Source organism: Spea bombifrons, chromosome 13 (genome assembly GCF_027358695.1).
Source record: "Spea bombifrons isolate aSpeBom1 chromosome 13, aSpeBom1.2.pri, whole genome shotgun sequence".
NCBI classification, from domain to species: domain Eukaryota; kingdom Metazoa; phylum Chordata; class Amphibia; order Anura; family Pelobatidae; genus Spea; species Spea bombifrons.
The window spans coordinates 9387117-9404997 of NC_071099.1; the positions used below are offsets into that span (position 1 = coordinate 9387117).

At 42.0% G+C, this 17881-nt stretch overlaps 1 protein-coding gene across 2 annotated transcripts; it reads left to right on the forward strand.

The window, feature by feature from the left end:
* The first annotated feature begins 1494 nt into the window (after positions 1-1494).
* Positions 1495-13706, forward strand: TFAP2C (transcription factor AP-2 gamma). Of its 2 annotated transcripts, none has more exons than XM_053453975.1 (7): positions 1495-1807; positions 6761-7237; positions 7913-7964; positions 9615-9834; positions 10941-11059; positions 11742-11883; positions 13117-13706. In XM_053453975.1, the coding sequence occupies exons 1-7, from the start codon at positions 1778-1780 to the stop codon at positions 13400-13402; spliced, it is 1326 nt and encodes a 441-aa protein (XP_053309950.1). In that variant the 5' UTR covers positions 1495-1777; the 3' UTR covers positions 13403-13706. The 2 variants fall into 2 exon arrangements, with proteins under 2 accessions (XP_053309950.1, XP_053309949.1); XM_053453974.1 differs by lacking the exon at positions 1495-1807 and adding an exon at positions 5066-5277.
* Positions 13707-17881: the final 4175 nt, after the last annotated feature.

Sequence of the window (17881 nt, forward strand, 5' to 3'; positions counted from 1 at the left end):
ATCACAGGGGTTAAATGAGATTATCTCATTGACATTAACGGATGATGAGTGGGTAAATACAGGAGCCGCCTTGTGAATCCCCCATGGGGGGTCCGACATGGGTCCTACACAGCAGATTATTTACTTAACATTTGCAAATGAAGGCCTCCGAGGGCTAATGACGCTCAGGTTTACTTTAGCCCAGTACCTGGGAATTTCAGGAGCAATAAAGACATTCACACACTCTTCAAAATGTAAATGAAAGCCAAGGTAGAGCGTCCCTCCCTTCATCAGCCCCCTGAAGGGGTTTACACGTCACGCCGAGATAATGTGCGTTTGGAGCTCCGCTCATAAAGAGTGTAGAGGGATTTATCGATTAACACCTTCGGGGCGCTTTGTTGCTTTTATTCTTTTTAACGGGTGGTAGATGTTCTACCATGAGGAACGTGAAATATATATTAGTGTATCAGGTACCGGAGAACCCTCTGGGTGCACCCCCCCCGGACCAATCCCCCCAGTCTCTGTCCAGGGGTACTTATACTGGGTGGTATAATATAATAAATAATACAGAGGAATTATCCCGAGGAGGAGATGGGTCAGTAATTACATTATTACCAACATCAAATTCGTTTTGCCTCTTTGCCCCAGACTGCTGGTGGAGGGGTAATTTAGAAAAGTGACCTTAAAAGAACCAGAAAATGCAACTTAATCCAACAAGAAAATGGTTGTCGTGAAGGAAAGCTCCCCGGGGGCCCGGATTTCGGGGTCTCCCATTTTTGCGCAGGCTGGGGTTCCCCACTTGCCTTATTATCCCCAGGGTGCTCAGTTAACAGGCGTTATGGAGCCAGCTGATGTTTGCGGACAGTTTCCAGGGAGCCCTTCATCTGCCAAACCCTCTGCCCCCAATCTGCCCATTCCAGGGGGATCTTTGGGTAAAAAAAAAGTGTATTTGACTAGGTTTACAAAATCCTGAAATTCTATATAAAACATGTAATATATACACATATATGTAAAGAAACTGATTTGTTGAAGTTTTCATGGTAATTGCTGCATAAGAAGCTCATTAGAGTCTCCACCATCTGACCTGCAGCTTCTGGGTGGCAGTTTAGGGACAGTTCTGGCAGGTTGGGGTAGGTGTGGGGTAGTATTACACAGAATAGGGCAGGGGCAGTTAGCAGTAAGAGGGGTCTGGGTATAGGGGCAGGTGTGGGGTATTATTACACAGAATAGGGCAGATGGCAGGGGCAGTTAGCAGTAAGAGGGGTCTGGGTATATGGGCAGGTGTGGGGTATTATTACACAGAATAGGGCAGATGACAGGGGCAGTTAGCAGTGACAGGGGTCTCAGTATAGGGGGAGGTGTGGGGTATTATTACACAGAATAGCTCAGATGACAGGGGCAGTTAGCAGTGAGAGGGGTCTGGGTATAGGGGGAGGTGTGGGCAGGGGCTGGAAATGCCGTCCCAGGTGAGTGATTCAGTGCGCATGCGCAGAGCCCCGGGCAGGTAGTCTGTGTGATACAGGTAACACTAACAGCCCCAGCCGCTAATACCCCGCACCCGGCTCCCATCCGTGCCGGTAATACCCCGCACCCGGCTCCCATCCGTGCCGGTAATACCTCGCACCCGGCTCCCATCCGTGCCGGTAATACCCCGCACCCGGCTCCCATCCGTGCCGGTAATACCCCGCACCCGACTCCCATCCGTGTCGGTAATACCCCGCACCCGACTCCCATCCGTGCCGGTAATACCCCGCACCCGACTCCCATCCGTGCCGGTAATACCCCGCACCCGACTCCCATGGCTCTACTGGGGAGACCAGACTGGCAGGTGAGTGATCTCCACAGGCTTTCGGGGCATTTCTTGTTTTTATGGGGCTTTTCTGCAGCACAGGTAAAGGTGGCAGTTTGGGGTAATTTGTGCAGTGTGTGGGGGGCACCAGACCTGACTCACCCCAGGGGTCATTTTTTTAATATTAAACTGAGAAAGCGTTCCGTAAATAATCCGTATCTGCCCCTACAAATCATTCATATGATCCCCGGGGGTCGCTGTATCTGCGAATTAAATTACCCCTAAAATGTTCATTAAGGGTCTGCAGATAACTCATTCCCAGCGGGTCCCCAAAAATAGAATTTTACGGAGTAACTTATAAACTAAATAAACGGGAAAAACTTCTGTCCCGAAATAATAAAAAAAAAACTATAAACTGCCTAATAAAATAACCCAATAAATCCCAGTCCGATAGGGGGTCGCCTACTGCCCCCGGCGCTATGTAAGAACCCGCTGCGGAATATGTTATATATATGTGTATATATATAATTAATAAACTCGCCCAGTTATCGCCGGCGCTCTCTCTCTTTGTAACTCAGGAGGAGGTAAATGTTATTTTTATGTATTTATTTATTTTAAATCCCCTAATCTCTGTAACTGTCAGAACAAATATCCAAAGGGGAATATCGGGAACGACTCCGCAGGTCGGATATTCACTAAGACTCAGGCGAGATCAGAAAACACATTTTACTGAAAATCAAATTACCAAACTAAGATCCCTTTAACTGCCTGAATTCCGGCGGAATGGAGAAAATACTGGTTGTGATTTCTGCTTTCTTTATATGTACATTTAATATCAAAAATAGCAAATTTACCCCAACGTGTGCAAAAACATTTTTTTTATCACAACCAGTAAATTAAAAATGTTTTTATAAAATTCGCAAATAAATGCAACTTCTCATAAACCGAATTCTATCTAAATATGATAAATATTATAAAATGAATGAATATATATATATATATATATATATATATATATTATAAATTATATAGGAAATAATAGAAATGAATGAAACTCTCTAATATTCGACTCTTAATATTGGCTGGAATCAGAGGTGTTGTTTATAAATTGTGATTTTCCATATTATTTGCAGAAAGAAGCTTTTTTTCAGCTTCATTATGTAAAATAGAAATTTTAATTCTAACCGTCCTGAGATTTTCGTGTGAACAGAAATTATAAAATGTTTTAAAATCAATCAATCAATCTTGTCGGTGAAAATATTGCAATAAATTGACTTTAAATCCGACCCCGCCGGGATCAGGCATCTCACGGGTTACAATTATTTGCCTTTTGGGAATAAACTGTTTTGTGAAACTCCAAAAATGTCACTAAAATTTTTTTTCAAAGTATGATCCGGATCCTTACGCTCTTTGGTGGTAATTGATTTGCCCCCAAACCCCATAAATTGCCATTCATCTGCCCCAGATAAACTGCACCAAAGCCTCACATTTTCTGCAACTTTCGTGAAAATAAAAATGATTAGTTTTGTTTTATTTTTTTTTTCTGGTCTACTTAAAAAAAAAACAAACAAAAAAAACAAAAAAAAGAAATCTTTAACCCCTTTGTTACTCGGTCTGTAATGGTTTACTCTTGTGGTTTTTGGGGCTCGTGTAAGTGGATTAGAATCCGGGTCACATTACTATATAAATAATGATAGTATTATTATTTTATTAATGCCCCATGTGGGGCAATACTGACAGTATGACTGGCACAGGATACGTTTGTTTGCCAATTTAGTTCATTTAAAGAGATAGAATTCCCAAAGATTTAATTTCTTTAGTCAGGGGTATTTACTGCCCGGAGTAATCTGCCCCACGCGGCATTTCAATGTGGGCAGCTGGGGATTTGGGGGTTAACGCAGGTTTAGGGACAAGTATAAATGTATTCCAACTCTTATCATCCTCAGCCCTGCGAGAAGGTGTTCCAGTGAAGCATTAGCTGGAACCGGGATTAAGAGCTCCCGGGTTACAAAATCCTGCCATTTTACTGGAATAAATAAATATTTTAGGAAAAAGCTGACCCCCCAGAACCTCTAGGACCAAATTGAGGGACATTAACCCGATGAAAGCCCGGACCCAGATGCAGGTTTATACGCCCCCCCCCCATTTTTTAATAATATTGCATTCAACATTCAGTTTACCCCACCCACTAACATTAGGGTATTTTTACTGGAATTGCCCACCTGTGGTACCCTCGGGTATATTGCTCTGGAGGGGGGCTCTGCCAGCATTTTCCGTATTTATATTTTTTCCAATTAACAGGAGTAATTGGTGCTGGATCCAAAGGATTATGAGTTTCAGAGATTACCCCACTGAGGGGTATTTAACTATTTCCACCCAGGGATAAACCTGTTTTCCAGAGTCGCCCCGGCTTCTGTCCCCCAGTCCTAGCAGGAAAATCCTCTCCTGCTGTTTATTATTTATTTATAATGATATTACTAGTGTTACTAGTATTATTAAGAGTTAATAATTGTTATATTATTTTTATTTATTTATAATATTAGTGATTAATATTGTTAATTATTTTTATTTATGATATTATTAGTGTTACTAGTAGTATTATTATATATTGTTGTTATCGTTATTATGAGACACAATAGAAGATGATGAAATTATTATATAATCCATTGAACACCAATCTGGGCTATAACATAATTATTTATGTACAAATTATCATTATTTCTTCTTATTTAAACGAAGATCCTTATAATACAAATCTTTATACTTATACCATACACACGCACACGCACATATACACACACATATAAATAAATATATATATACACACACTTTGTGGGAAGCAGATTGTCTGATATTTAACCCCGTATTCATATTCCGTATTCATATTCCTATGTATTGTATACAGACACAATATGGGCTGAGTATGAGCAGCTTGAGCCATAAAGTGCAATTGGATTTTTTGTAGAATTCCCTGCTGGCTGTGAAGCTCTCCCATGCTTGCACACAGGTGTGTGATGCGGAGGGGGCATCACTAGGGCAGGTGTTTTAAGCCCCACTTTCTCACCGCCTGTTGCCCCTCCATCCCACATTCACGGGGAAAGGGGCAGCCTGCCCCCCACTGCAAGAATACTCGGCGGGCGGGGCTTGTGGCTCCAGCATGCCTTGATTGGCTGAGCCAGCCCCCCTTTATAATTACAGGCACAGCATGAGCGCCGTCCCCGGGGAGGGGTTAGAGTCCTTGCCCATTAAGGCTGCCTTGGAAAGGAGTCCCGAGCAGTCAGCAGTGAGCTCTGAGCAGTCAGCAGTCAGCAGTCCCAGTACTGAGCAGTCACAGCCAGTCACTAGTGAGCAGTCAGTCCTCAGCCTCCATGCCTGGCTGCAGCTGGGAGCTCTGAATCTGGATTTATCTCTCCCTGGACTCTGTGTCACATTAATTATTGCCCCTGGATTCTGGATACACCATGCTCTGGAAACTAGCAGATAATGTCAAGTATGAAGAGGAGTGTGAGGTGAGAGGCTGGGCTTCAGCAACCGATAGCTGCTAATTATCAATTACCGGGGCAGTTCCTTAGGTTATTATATGCGTATTCATATACATCGCACACATATCTCTATACACACATTCTATGTATCTCTGTAGGTGTTAAATTCATGTTGTTCTAATGTAATGTGTTCTGTCGCCATTTCATTTTAAGTTCCCTGTATTTGCAGTGAGCTGCAGGCTGCTGATATTTTGGGTCAGATTATATGTTTGTGTGATTTTGATCTGAAATGCTGAGTAAATTGTGTTTGAATTCCATCTTTTCCTAGCGCTGGCTGTAATTACAGGTCCTGCCACTAGCGGGCGCTACAGACAGGGACATTCCCGGGGCCACTTATTTAATTATGGTTATTTGCTTAAAAGAGTTCTTTAAATCCTAATAAGGGTTAAAAAAAAATCATGAAAGAATTCAGGTTAATTGGGAAATATAGAGGCCATCCCAAAAACAAAATAAAAAATTCACTTTCCTGCAAACCTGAATTCCATGCTTTCATATTGAAGGATCACGTTTTGGTGAAACGTGCTTTAAATATTTAATTATAACAAATTACTAATTCTTATTAGTCCAAAAGTTCAGACCCTCCTAAAAACACAGCAGGTAATGCAGCGACGGGACGTAACATTTACAATTCACTGACTTTATGGACTGTTGGCTTCTAGCACCTGATTCTTTCCCTGGGCTCATATCTTAATTTTTTTTTTAAGAAAATATATATTTTTATATATTTTTTGTTGCTTTCTCGCTGATGAGAGAATTCATTCTTCTGTATTTTTCAGCCTTTTCCTCCGTTTTTGTGAATCGGTCATGGTCTGTGTGGCTACTTGCCATGGCTCCTGTGAATTAGTCTCGGTGATTTGGAATCAATAGGTTGCATTTATTGGGGTGGGCTTTCCGCAGCGGACCCCGCAGCGAGCTTTTATTCCTCTCATTAGCTTGTCCTGTTATTTTAATAACCGTAAAGCTGAGATTAGCTCAGATTAACAACACGGGCTGTAGTTTTGGGCGTGTGAAACCCGGAATAAAAGCGAGCGTGGAATAAATATAATTACACAGAATGAAGCCGTGTTCTTACCATGTCACGCGTTTGTGGCGTTTTGAAGGGAAATCAGTAATATGCTGCTGCTAACTAAAAGGGTTTATATAATTTAAATTCTGGACGCCCTCTTATTTAAAGAATTTTCCTTGCTACACTTTTATAACTTTTTTTTTCTTTATTTTAAATAACTTGTAAATTTTGCAGCGTCACATGGAAATGTTAACGGATCATGTGCTTCTCAGTTCAGCGCGGCTATTAAGTTGTAGAGCGTGGCTCATGTTTTCTCCTTTTATAGTTTAACTCTCTGCATCCCTTGGGTTTATAACCAAGCAGGCTTTATAGAGTGTAAGCTCTTTAGATCAGAAGTGTTGCATTTCTTACACACTTTAAATCATTTTAATTTTTTCTCCGTAGGACCGTCACGACGGGAGCAGCAACGGTAACCCAAGGTTACCCCATCTGTCGGCCGTCAGCCAGCATCTGTACAACCCTGCTCCCCCTCTGTCACACTCCGGAGCTTCAGATTTCCAGCCCCCCTACTTCCCTCCTCCATACCAACCTCTGCCCTACACACAGTCTGCAGACCCGTACGCCCACATTGGAGACCCCTTCTCGCTGAACCCTGTCCATCCCTCGCACCCTCCAACATCCAGCCAACAGGGATGGCCAAACAGGCAAAGCCAAGACCACACTGGGATTTCACACCACTCCAGGTCTGGCCTCATGCACCATATTCCTTCCTTGGATGCTGGGAATTCAAGGTTAGGCAGAGACTCGTACAGGAGACCGGACCTTCTCCTCCACCATGGACCTGCTCATGGGATGGACTCCTCAAACCTAGCAGACAACCTGGGTCTTGCAGACATTAGCCAACAAATGGAAGATGTTGAGGTAACGTCCTCTGCTAAAAAAAAAAAACAAAAACCTACATGCTCGGGGAAAAGGGGGATCTTCCAGAAATGTAGTGCCCCCTCATCCAGCGAGTGCGGGCTGGAGTTTGAGTTAAGGGGCTGTTCCAATACCTGGAGTTTTTAGTTGTAAGGTCTGGTATGATTTCTCTTTTCACGCAAACAATATTAAGGGCCAAATGTTCAGGACCCCAAGCTCTTTGGTTTATGTCCCGAATCTGAGAAGTAACGTGTTCGCTGAGGCTGGCTGTGAGTGATGAGCCTTGACTGCATTAGCTAGAATAGTTTAAACAGATTCTTGGTCTGTATTTAGCAAACTCTGACGCCGTGAAGTTTTTTTTTTTTTGTTTGTATAAAATAATACGAAAATAAATGTCTCGGGTTGAAGAGATTTAATGTCGGCAACAAAAAACAAAAACCTTATAGTTTATTGAATAATTACATTTTTACTTCTGGTAAAAGGGGGGCGAGCGATTTATCGCAACACTTAATTTCTTCTCATTCAAACTTGATATAATCTGGCTAATTGGTCGACTTCCACGCTGAATTGGAATTAATTTGTTTGCGATAAGATGTCATTTTTTAAAAATGTTTTCAAAACTTTTTTTGTTGTTGTTGTTTTTTAAAAAAAGGTAAAATTTTTATTTTCCTCCCACAGAGTCTGGAAGATCAAAATTTAATAATGCACGACCAGACAGTTATTAAAAAAGGTTAGTAGTTTTTTGTTTTAAAGTCTTTGCTTATTGCTGCTTGTTTAGTGATATTTTTTGTTACGTGACCTTGTTGCGAAAAAATTATATATTTCTCTTCAAAACATGAAACTTAAATATTTTGTGAGCGTGTTTTAAAATGTTGCTATAAGAGAGTTTAAAAAAGCTGAGGTTAGTCAGAGATTTCTCCCCTTTTTTTGGGGGGGGGGGATCAAAAGCACAATAAGCCTTAGAATAATACATTTCATCTTAAAAAATCTTTAACCCTTGATGTTTGAGTAGAAGCAGATCCGGTTTTCTATAAACTAAACTGATTACATGATTGTGTAATGCCAAAAATATTTAGATTTTTTTTTTCTTTTATGGGAAGAAGAGTTTTAGAATTTTATCCGCAGAGAATCACAAAGTTTTTTTTTTTGCTTTGCGTTTTTAATTTTATGTTTTGACCGTTTAAATAATTGGAATACCATTTTAGAAATGAGTTTGTCATCAAATATTTTACAAATGCAATTTGTTTTTCAAAATGTTTCTTGTGTAAGTCGTTGAGAAAATGATTACTGAATGATTTGTATGAAAGCGACCCGGCCCGAGGGTGTCCGCTGGAGGCTCCGTACCGGCACTCGCCGTGACTCCCTCCCGATATTACTTATCGATGCTAAACATCTATTAGATTTCACTCTTGGGAATCTGAGAATCTCCTGGCTCTGTTTGAGGTCGAACGCATTTCACACGCAGCTGATTTAATCCTTTTTGGTTTCCATTCACCGCTTTAATGAGCGGAGCTTAGAGATCCCCCCCCCATCCAGTCTTCTGATCTAGAATCGGGTCTCTGCCCGTTAATCTAGTTTGTGCTACGTTGGTGCATACGTGCTGGCAGTGTGCGGAATGCGCTATCGAAGCATTGGAGTGTTTATATAGTGTGTGTGTGTGTGTATCTATGTGTGTGATATATATACTCACACAGTATATAAATGCTGTATCTATTATGTGTGTGTGATATACGATATATATATATATATATATATATATATATATATATATATATATATATATATATATATATATATATATATATATATATATATATATATATATATACATGCAGTATAAAAATCTTTATCTATTATATGTGTGTGATATACGGTATATGTATGTATGTATATGTGTGTATAAATATACATGCTGTATCTATTATGTGTGTGTATGAGGGTCCGGGGGCGAGATACCGAGTAACCTTTTGGCTATGGAATAATCTATCCATGATGCTTGTGACAGCTCAGGACCTGTTTAAACGACTTATGAATCCAGATGTAAAGTTTCTACAGTTCAATCATTCTGGGGTGGCAGGCACCCACTCGCTTGGTGTTATTAGGGTTAGCTGGGGTACCCCATAATCTGCTGTACTGTACAGTAAACATCCCAAAAACATGACGCGTTCCGATGATCTGAGAAGCAGCTGACTCAGTGACCGGTCGCTGGGACACGCAGTGATGGTGGTAACGGAGGAACAAGGACCACAGATGGGTCTGTGGATGTTTCATCTCATGAACCGAGTTGAAAATACTGAATTTTTGGACATGTCCCTCCTTGGGCATGTATTTTTTTTTCTAGCCTTGGATGTGCTTTATATGTATGCTTTCTGTCACACAGGTCCAATTTCCATTGGCAAAAACAACCTGAACATGCCTTATCAGAAGGACGGTCTTCTGGGAATGGTCATCAACCCAAATGAAGTCTTCTGCTCGGTGCCAGGCAGACTCTCGCTCCTGAGCTCCACCTCAAAGTACAAAGTTACAGTAGCGGAAGTTCAGCGCAGACTCTCCCCCCCTGAATGTCTAAACGCTTCCTTGCTTGGAGGAGTTCTCAGGAGGTAAGGTTTCTGGGGTTCAGGCAAAATTATTTGAAGTTGAGCAAACTCTGTGTTCAGCTTGGATCTAACTTTGTGAGAAATAGCTTTTTTTTGCTACATGGGTTCATATTTGCACCGAAGCCAAAGTTGTCATCCTAAAATGTTACCATTAATTAGTAAGACGGAGACTGGCAGATTTTTCTGGTTGTCTGCTTTTTGGGGGGTTAGGAATGGTGGAATAATGCCAACAAAACTAAATCACAAAACGTCAGTTTTACTTCTGCCTTCCAATTTATTATTATAGAGGTTCCTGGTTAAATTACTTAAAGGTGCTTGTGAGAAATATTGGCAGGAACATTGTTGATGATTTCTCTTAAGTGAACAAATGACCTGAATTTTATTGTTAAGGCAGAAACATGCTGGTGATATTGTGTGCGTCAAAACAATGGAACTCTTTATTTTCAAGAATTTTGGCTTCGCCGCAGTGATGCAAACACCCACTCCCCTACCGGTCCCACCACGCTTTTTACATTGGCGATAATTGTATTCAAATGTTTAGAGAGTCTGTCCTCAGATGTCATTCGTCTTCAAAGAAATTACTGCAGGGGGTCCATAGAGCCATAGATCTGCTTGTAGTCACTATGTGATGACATCGGACCCCTCTGATGTCAGGACTCCATCAGAGAAATGCTAACTACAAGAAATTTCTTGGAAATGAGATGCACCCTTTCCTTAGGCACACTTGTTTAGTTTGGTGTATCCATGTCTGCTTGACCTGTTTTAAAGACAAAGAGGATCCTGCAGTAGGGTCTTTATGGAGAGAGAGAGCTCCTGTTTCTTTAAGACAGGGTGAGGGTACCATCCATAGGATCCCCATTCATAGAACAAGGGTTGTTCTTACCTTTGAGCTGTGACTTCCCAAAATGGGTTCTAAAAACCTTTCCAAAATAACGCCAGTGACCCTCTAATCGAGGCTATAAAGTAATAAAGTATGGGGTCTGGCAGCGTCTCTTTCTTAGCAGCAAGGTGTGTAAGTGGTGGCGTGAAGGCTACTGATAAAATGTCTGAGTAAGTTGTAATGTTGGCGATTATATAACAAAGTTCCGTTTTCCCATGTTTTGTGATAGAGCAAAATCGAAGAATGGAGGCAGGTCATTACGTGAGAAGCTTGAGAAAATTGGTCTGAACCTCCCGGCCGGAAGACGGAAAGCTGCCAACGTCACTCTTCTTACATCGTTAGTTGAAGGTTGGTTTCTTGGCTCGTGTTTTGTGTTAAGTGGTGTCAGTCATAATGTAACCTCGAGGGCCACAAACGTGTTGGATTTACCGTGTGATACAGAGCAGATCTCGTGTCTTGATGATTCTATCGGTTTCCTTGAAATGTTTTAAAACTCCAAATTCTAGTCCTCTCCACCTGTTTCAGTCTGAAACAAACCTTAAATTCTGGCTTTGTTGATCTATACCCAGTGCTGTCATCCCATGCAGCATATTGGGGCAGGTGATCCAGGATCAGAAAAGATAAGATCACCCCCTACAATTTACCTCTTTTTAATACCGTGCACGTAATATCGTCTAAGAATTGGTGGAGTTGGGCGTATGATCTTTTGATCAAGTTTCAAAACCGTTCTCATCCGACTCCCTTTTCCAATAAACGCTCCGTGTTGAATGATGCGCCAAATGAGAGATTTGAGTTGAATATTCAGTATAAACATTTGGTAAATTCCTTCCAAGCTGTTAAAACCGACTCCGAAGGCTGTTGAAAGATTGCTCACGAAATCAACAAAAGTTCCCAGCTCTGAAATCTGCTTACAGTTGTCACCCAGAAGTCTTTGCTTCCCTGGCAATTTTATTTAATCCCCTTTAAGTTTTAACTTTTTCTTCTGGTAAAACAAATATTATAACTTTTATTTTTTTCTCCTTACTCCTAGGTGAAGCTGTCCATCTCGCTCGTGACTTTGGTTATATTTGCGAAACAGAATTCCCCTCCAAAGCGGTGGCAGAGTACTTAAGTCGGCCGCACATGGAACGCAACGAAATGGCAAATCGTAAAAACATGCTTCTCGCTGCCAAGTAAGTTGTCTTGAATGCTAAAAATTAAAATTCTTGGCTCTGTTGCATTTTTTTTGTTCCTTTTCTTTTTGGTTTTCTGATATTCAGCAGTATGGAAATGTCAAATGTATGTTAATGTGAAGCCCTTTAGTGCTTGTGTGCTTGGCGTAAAGCCATGTGGGGGTATGATGTCAGCTGTCTGTATATTACAGGAATTTGGATAGTTGTGTAACACTCGTGTGATGTCCGTCTGTATTGCGTGGGATTTCCCTAATTAAAACTCCAAAGAACGTATTTAAGTTGCCTTATGGGGAGAGGGCAGGATGTGTCTGAGTCTTGGTGACCTTCTAGTTCTGCAATGTGTTTGGTCAGGAGAGGACACTTTGTGACTGAAGGCATTAGCTTGAGGTTTTGTGTGGCAAATTATGAGCCTCTAAAAAAAGAAAACACATTTGAAGGCTCTATTCTTCTTCCCAATGAGTTTTGAGGAGCAAGGCTATCTTTGAGTCTGTAATAGTTGGTGATCCTGTTGCCCGATCTTGGGTTGACTGATGTTTTGGGAGCATGACGGTTGTTTTTGTTTGAATCCCCGGTGATCTCCTGGGAAGTTCTGCCTGGTGGAAAGGGTAGTGCGTCATCAGACACCTTGTGGTTTTGCAGGTAGTAAAGCGATTCAAGGTGTACGCCCAACGCAAAGCCATGATCTGTCTCTGGAAATCTGCCGGCTTCCTGCAGTCGCTCTTATCTGTCCCGAGATGAGCACCTAATGAATTTTAAAATTGGTCACCGATGCAGAAGTCTCAGGAGAGAGATTTGTCAGCACGTTGTAACCGTGCCCTGAGCTTTAATGAGGCTGTTTAGACTCATGCGTCTTAATTATCTCTTTTGAATAATTAACCTGGTTCTTTTTAATGATATCGAGATGGAGATTCGAACAAACTGCAATAAGCCCGATCAAAGGTTTGCGCATGATCAAAACCAATTAGTAGCATAATGCAGCTTAATGTAAAGCACGACCTGTGTGTATAACTTCAGGAGCAGTTAATGGAAATTATGTCTTTGGGTCCCAGTCGTACCCTGAGAACTGGTCCCACGGGGGATGGGTCGGTGCAGCCTGGTAGAGTTCATGGTTTAGTGGATTTGCGTCCTTGTTTTCTATGTATTTGTTCTCATGTTTAGTAGAAAACTGAAATGTTGATGTATGAAGAATGCGATTGCCGGTCAAATTCAAATAAGGTTTCTTTCTCTTTCTAGACAAATCTGTAAAGAATTCACAGACCTCTTAACCCAAGACCGAACTCCGCTTGGGAACGCCAGACCGAGCCCTATCTTGGAACCTGGAATCCAAGGATGTTTGTCTCACTTTAGCCTCATTACGCACGGTTTCGGAACCCCTGCCATTTGCGCAGCCATGACTTCCGTCCAGAATTACTTGAACGAGGCGTTAAAGATTGTCGACAAAATGTACATGAACGCCGGGGACCAGAGCCCAGGAGAGGGCAATAAAACTTTAGAGAAGATGGAAAAACACAGAAAGTGACTGACTGCGTCTCAGGACAGATTTTAATGTATATTTTTTTTAGAAGCGGTTCACGAGGTTTGAACAAGTTACCTCCTAAGCCCCAATTGACGCGTGCCAATGAATGGACAAGCATTTTGAGCTCGTTGCGTGCCACGGGCGATTTCCCCAGCCTGTAACTCTTCCAAGAGGTTTTCCCGAATGGTCGAATCCCAGTTTCTCTTGGGAAGAGAACTCCACAGCTACCGCTCGCACATTTCACTGTCAAGCAGACTTCAAACTATGGTGTAAAATACGATCTTCAGTTATTTTATCAAAAAACAAACTATTTTCAGTTGTTGCCAGATGCTCACCTCCCTTTTTATATATATTTTTTTTTTAACAAAATTTTATACATATGGAAAAGTTTTCAGTCTGGCCGGTGACTCCACTTCAGGTTATGGGATTTTAATCAAGCTGTGATACGGTGTTAAACAGACCATAATTCGCTGGAAGTTATGGCTTTTCTAACTAAAGTAGGGTTTATGTGCCTGGACACTTCTATTAACTTAATGAAAATGCTTCCAACTCCCCCCCCCCCCAGTGCTCACCATCCAAACGCCCACTACGGATCACCCCAAATTGAATGGGTTAAATCTGAATTTGTTGCCTCTCTGTAAAGATCAAAACTGTTTGCTGGTTAGTAAATGTGGCTTTGTTATTGGGCACCAAATTGGTCTGTTGTAGTGTTTTGTATCCCTGCAGTGTCAGGGGGTCTCCGGTGGGTGTATATGCATCATTCACCTGTAGCCCTGGTGAGAGGAGAGACTTGCGCTCCCTTCTCTCCGGCGTGTCAAAGTGTCACATGGTTATCATTGAATCACCATCATGGCCACTTTTTGCCGGTGTCTGAATATTGTGCTCCAGTAGCGGCGGCTTATTACCTCCCGCTTGGGGCAAGCGACCCCCTTTTAATGAGCAGTTTGTAGGTGGGGTTGCTGGGTCTGAAGATCTCGGCCATATTTTTTTCTTTCCTCTAATCGTTCCCTGACTCATCATGCATACGATCCCATGTAATGTGTGTATATACCGGGCTTCCGTCTCTTAGGGCGAGTGCACAAGCCAACTCGCTAATACACCCAGACATTTGCTATTAACTCCTTCATGGTCAGAGGGGCCCAGAAAACAATCGGTTTCACCCAATCCCCTCTGACCTTCAAGGAGTTAAAGGGAAACGTTTTCTGAATGTACATATTTATTTATATGTAATTTAAAGGGTTTTGTACATATTTGGTGAAACTTTTTAAACTTGAGGTTATGGGACGGTTGATTTTTAGTATTGTACGCAGATAGGGTATTTAACAAAGTCCCGGCACTGAGGTTTTATGTTGTAAAGAAAAGCAATATTTGTGCGTAGATTACACGCCCGACGGGTCGACAGCCTTTTAACGCAGCAGCCAACGGCTCCTCTCGGCATTCGAAGAGTTAAGAGGAGTGTTTTTATTCAACATTTTTGGCATATTTGTATATTCCAAGTTTGAAAGTTTTTGTGTATTATACGCCTATAATAAACCTCCACAGAAGCTGCTCGTTGTGATTAATCTGACCGGCTGCATTCAGTGTGTTTGGAATTTTGCATCACAGAAAATGTAAATCTATAGAGAACTTTACAATCTAGTGAACAAATTATAATATTTAAGTAACTGTCACAATTTTTCATTTCAAAAAAACAAAACGCCTACTTTTTTAGGTTGAACAAAAGCCAGGAGGCAGCCGTCTTGTGCGAGGTGGATTGCTGGATGCCACACGTGGTCTGCAGCTGGGTTTCTGGTCTCGCGTTCTAAAAAAGTATTATTTTTCGTGCGGGATGTAGTATTTTCATTATTATTTTGCCCCAAAGACATTTTTAAATAGCGGTTTAGAAATTGCTCTGGGACTGGTTCTCTCTCGTTCATCCACAAGCCGGCTCCATCCTCTGACCTCTGTCACAGTCGGCTGTAATGGCTTATTTTGTGTTTCAGAGTGCTGGATTACCCCCAAACCCCCCCAAAAGCACATTTAGTTGAAATAAAATATTTAAAGCCAAATATTCATAACCACGTTTTCCTGAATACTTCATTCTTATTACAGACATCAAACTGTGACCAGCAAGGCTGTGATTATTAATGTAACCGGAACTAAATGCGTTCTGTATTATAAAACAAGATTCAGGCTGGCAAAGAAGGGCGCGCCGTGGCAGCCGGAGCTGTTGGGCAAGAGCGTGACCCGCATAGCCCGCAGTCTGGCAGGGAGCGCAGCCGCCTCTCCTCACCGTGGTCTTTGAGGCTCTGAGGAAAAACGTTAGCGGCGCAGGAAACTTCGGCCAGATCGCTTGTTGACTTTGTGTTCTCTTAGGGTCGTATGAATCTCAAGCGACTTATTGAGATATGAAGACGCATAAGAAGGGCTGTTTAATGCGGAGATGGATTTCACAATAAAAATATCAAACGGCAATAAAAGGAGTCAATTTCTTTTACGTGGAACGCAAGGAACTTTGACTTTTTGACTTGATGGTAGATAAGTGAAACAGCCTCCCAGCAGAAGTGGTAGAGGGTAATACAGTGAGGGTATTAAACATGCATGGGATAGATATACGGCTCCTGAATCTAAGACGAGACCAACGACTGATTACGGCTTGAGTCGTTGCAGCGGGAGACGGGACTGATGGCTCTTGTTGGTTGATTCTTATTCCAGGTTTAGTCTCCAGCTGCTATTTCAGGAGGATACGTTCAATAATCCCGTCTCCCATCTCCAGGCTCCTGCAATCTGGTTCCGGTATGAAGGGACAGGACGCCATATGTTAATGCTTTAACTTGCAGCTTCTCGGTCACACATGGCTGAAGGTTTTGTGTATTTGTACAGAATCCTGCGCGGCTCACGCTGTTTGATTGCTCAGACTCTCTGTGATTACTCTAATTTGGACTGTGTTAGCCATGCCCCAGAGCCACTGAATCGCACCCCTGGCCAGAGACGTGTGGGGCAGGAAGGGCAGCGGGGTATTTGGAAGTTTGGTGAAAAAAAAAAATGCTATACCTTAACTTAAACTTGTTCCACTTGACGCCGCGATTCCCCACACGGCCCCAAAAAACCATGTGGGGGTCAAGAGGATGGTAACAAATAAATACTGAGCTACACTACAGCCCTAAAAGCCCTGACAATGTGTATAGAAACAGCAGCAAACAGCTTTATAAATTAAATAGGGTAAATAAACCCCATTATTTTTCTAATATATACCCCACTCAGTTACACAAATACCCAACAACAGGGCACAACCAGATCCCCTTAAAAAAGCCCCCAGAAAGGTCCCTAAATTCTGCCCGCTTTCACTCATCCGATGAAGTTATTTCTTTCTATTGTGTCAATATTTAAGGAAGGGGTGAGCGGGTCGTCGTCTCTCGTTCCCAGGAGTCTGGTGAAAGATGAAGATTTTTGAGAGTTCGCTCTCAACTCTGCTATTCTCTGATAGTTAAGAAAAACTTCTGAAAACTGGCCTTAAAGAATCAGATTATTCAATTTTTTATTGCATTTCAATGTAAGCGACACCAAATCCTTTTTTTCTTGGTCATGTTTTATCAGTTGCCAAAATATTTAACCTAAATTATGCTTAGAGGAATTCATATATGATTTGTTTTCCTTTCTAAATATTATTTCCAAAATATATATATATAAAATATCCTGCAAACTTCAGGCTGCATTTTATAATTTGTTATAAATGTATCTCTGTTCCTCCGAATTTGGCGAGCACTATGCGTAGATCGAGTGCTTTTCTCTCTCAGAGCGCACAGACGGTCCGTTTACATGGAAGGCGCCCTTTCACACCTGTGGTCTTTGAGTCCATTCCACGAGGGATATTCCAAGTATACTCAACATGCGCCGCGCTGCTCATCTGAGGCTGTAAATATTTGGACATTTCACAAGACGAACAGATGGAGGAAGGACTGTTCTTTATTTTGTAACGGAGAGCATGGGCCAAGTTGGTTCCACTTGGACCGGGAAGGATTTGGCTGACGCAGCCCGTGGAAACGTCTGTCCTGTGTGTTGGAGGAAATCAGGACGGCAGATGACAACTGGCACGGCCGGACCCGTAATGTACTACAAACCTCAAGATACGTCATGCGTAAAGCCATGGATGACTAACACGGGGCAGCAGAATCTCGGTTTGGGGAAGGATCTCCGGCTCGAGCTCCTAGTGAAGCTTCAGGTGACCTCAATACTTTGCTCACGGTGGCAACAAATTTCCAGACAGAACAACCAAAATCTACTTTTATCAATGCAGACTTGTCAAAGACTAAGAAATGCACTCAAATTCCCAGATACACAACAGAAAACTACAACACATCCAAGTTTGGAAACATCGCACAACTTTCTTGCTCGAAACCACTTGCGTTTGGCTTTGTGAGCCGGTTACAAGACGCTCAGTGTAAAGGAAGAATGTTTCCGAGGCACAAAAGAAGCAAAAGGTTCCAAATGTCTCCGTTTCCA

Excerpts from the sequence above, each read along its gene's own strand:
- TFAP2C (XM_053453974.1), top strand. The coding sequence starts at position 5,230 with ATGCTCTGGAAACTAGCAGATAATGTCAAGTATGAAGAGGAGTGTGAG. Across the intron at positions 5,278-6,760 it reads AGTATGAAGAGGAGTGTGAG|GACCGTCACGACGGGAGCAG; the intron begins GTGAGAGGCTGG and ends TTTTCTCCGTAG. Across the intron at positions 11,060-11,741 it reads TCTTACATCGTTAGTTGAAG|GTGAAGCTGTCCATCTCGCT; the intron begins GTTGGTTTCTTG and ends CCTTACTCCTAG.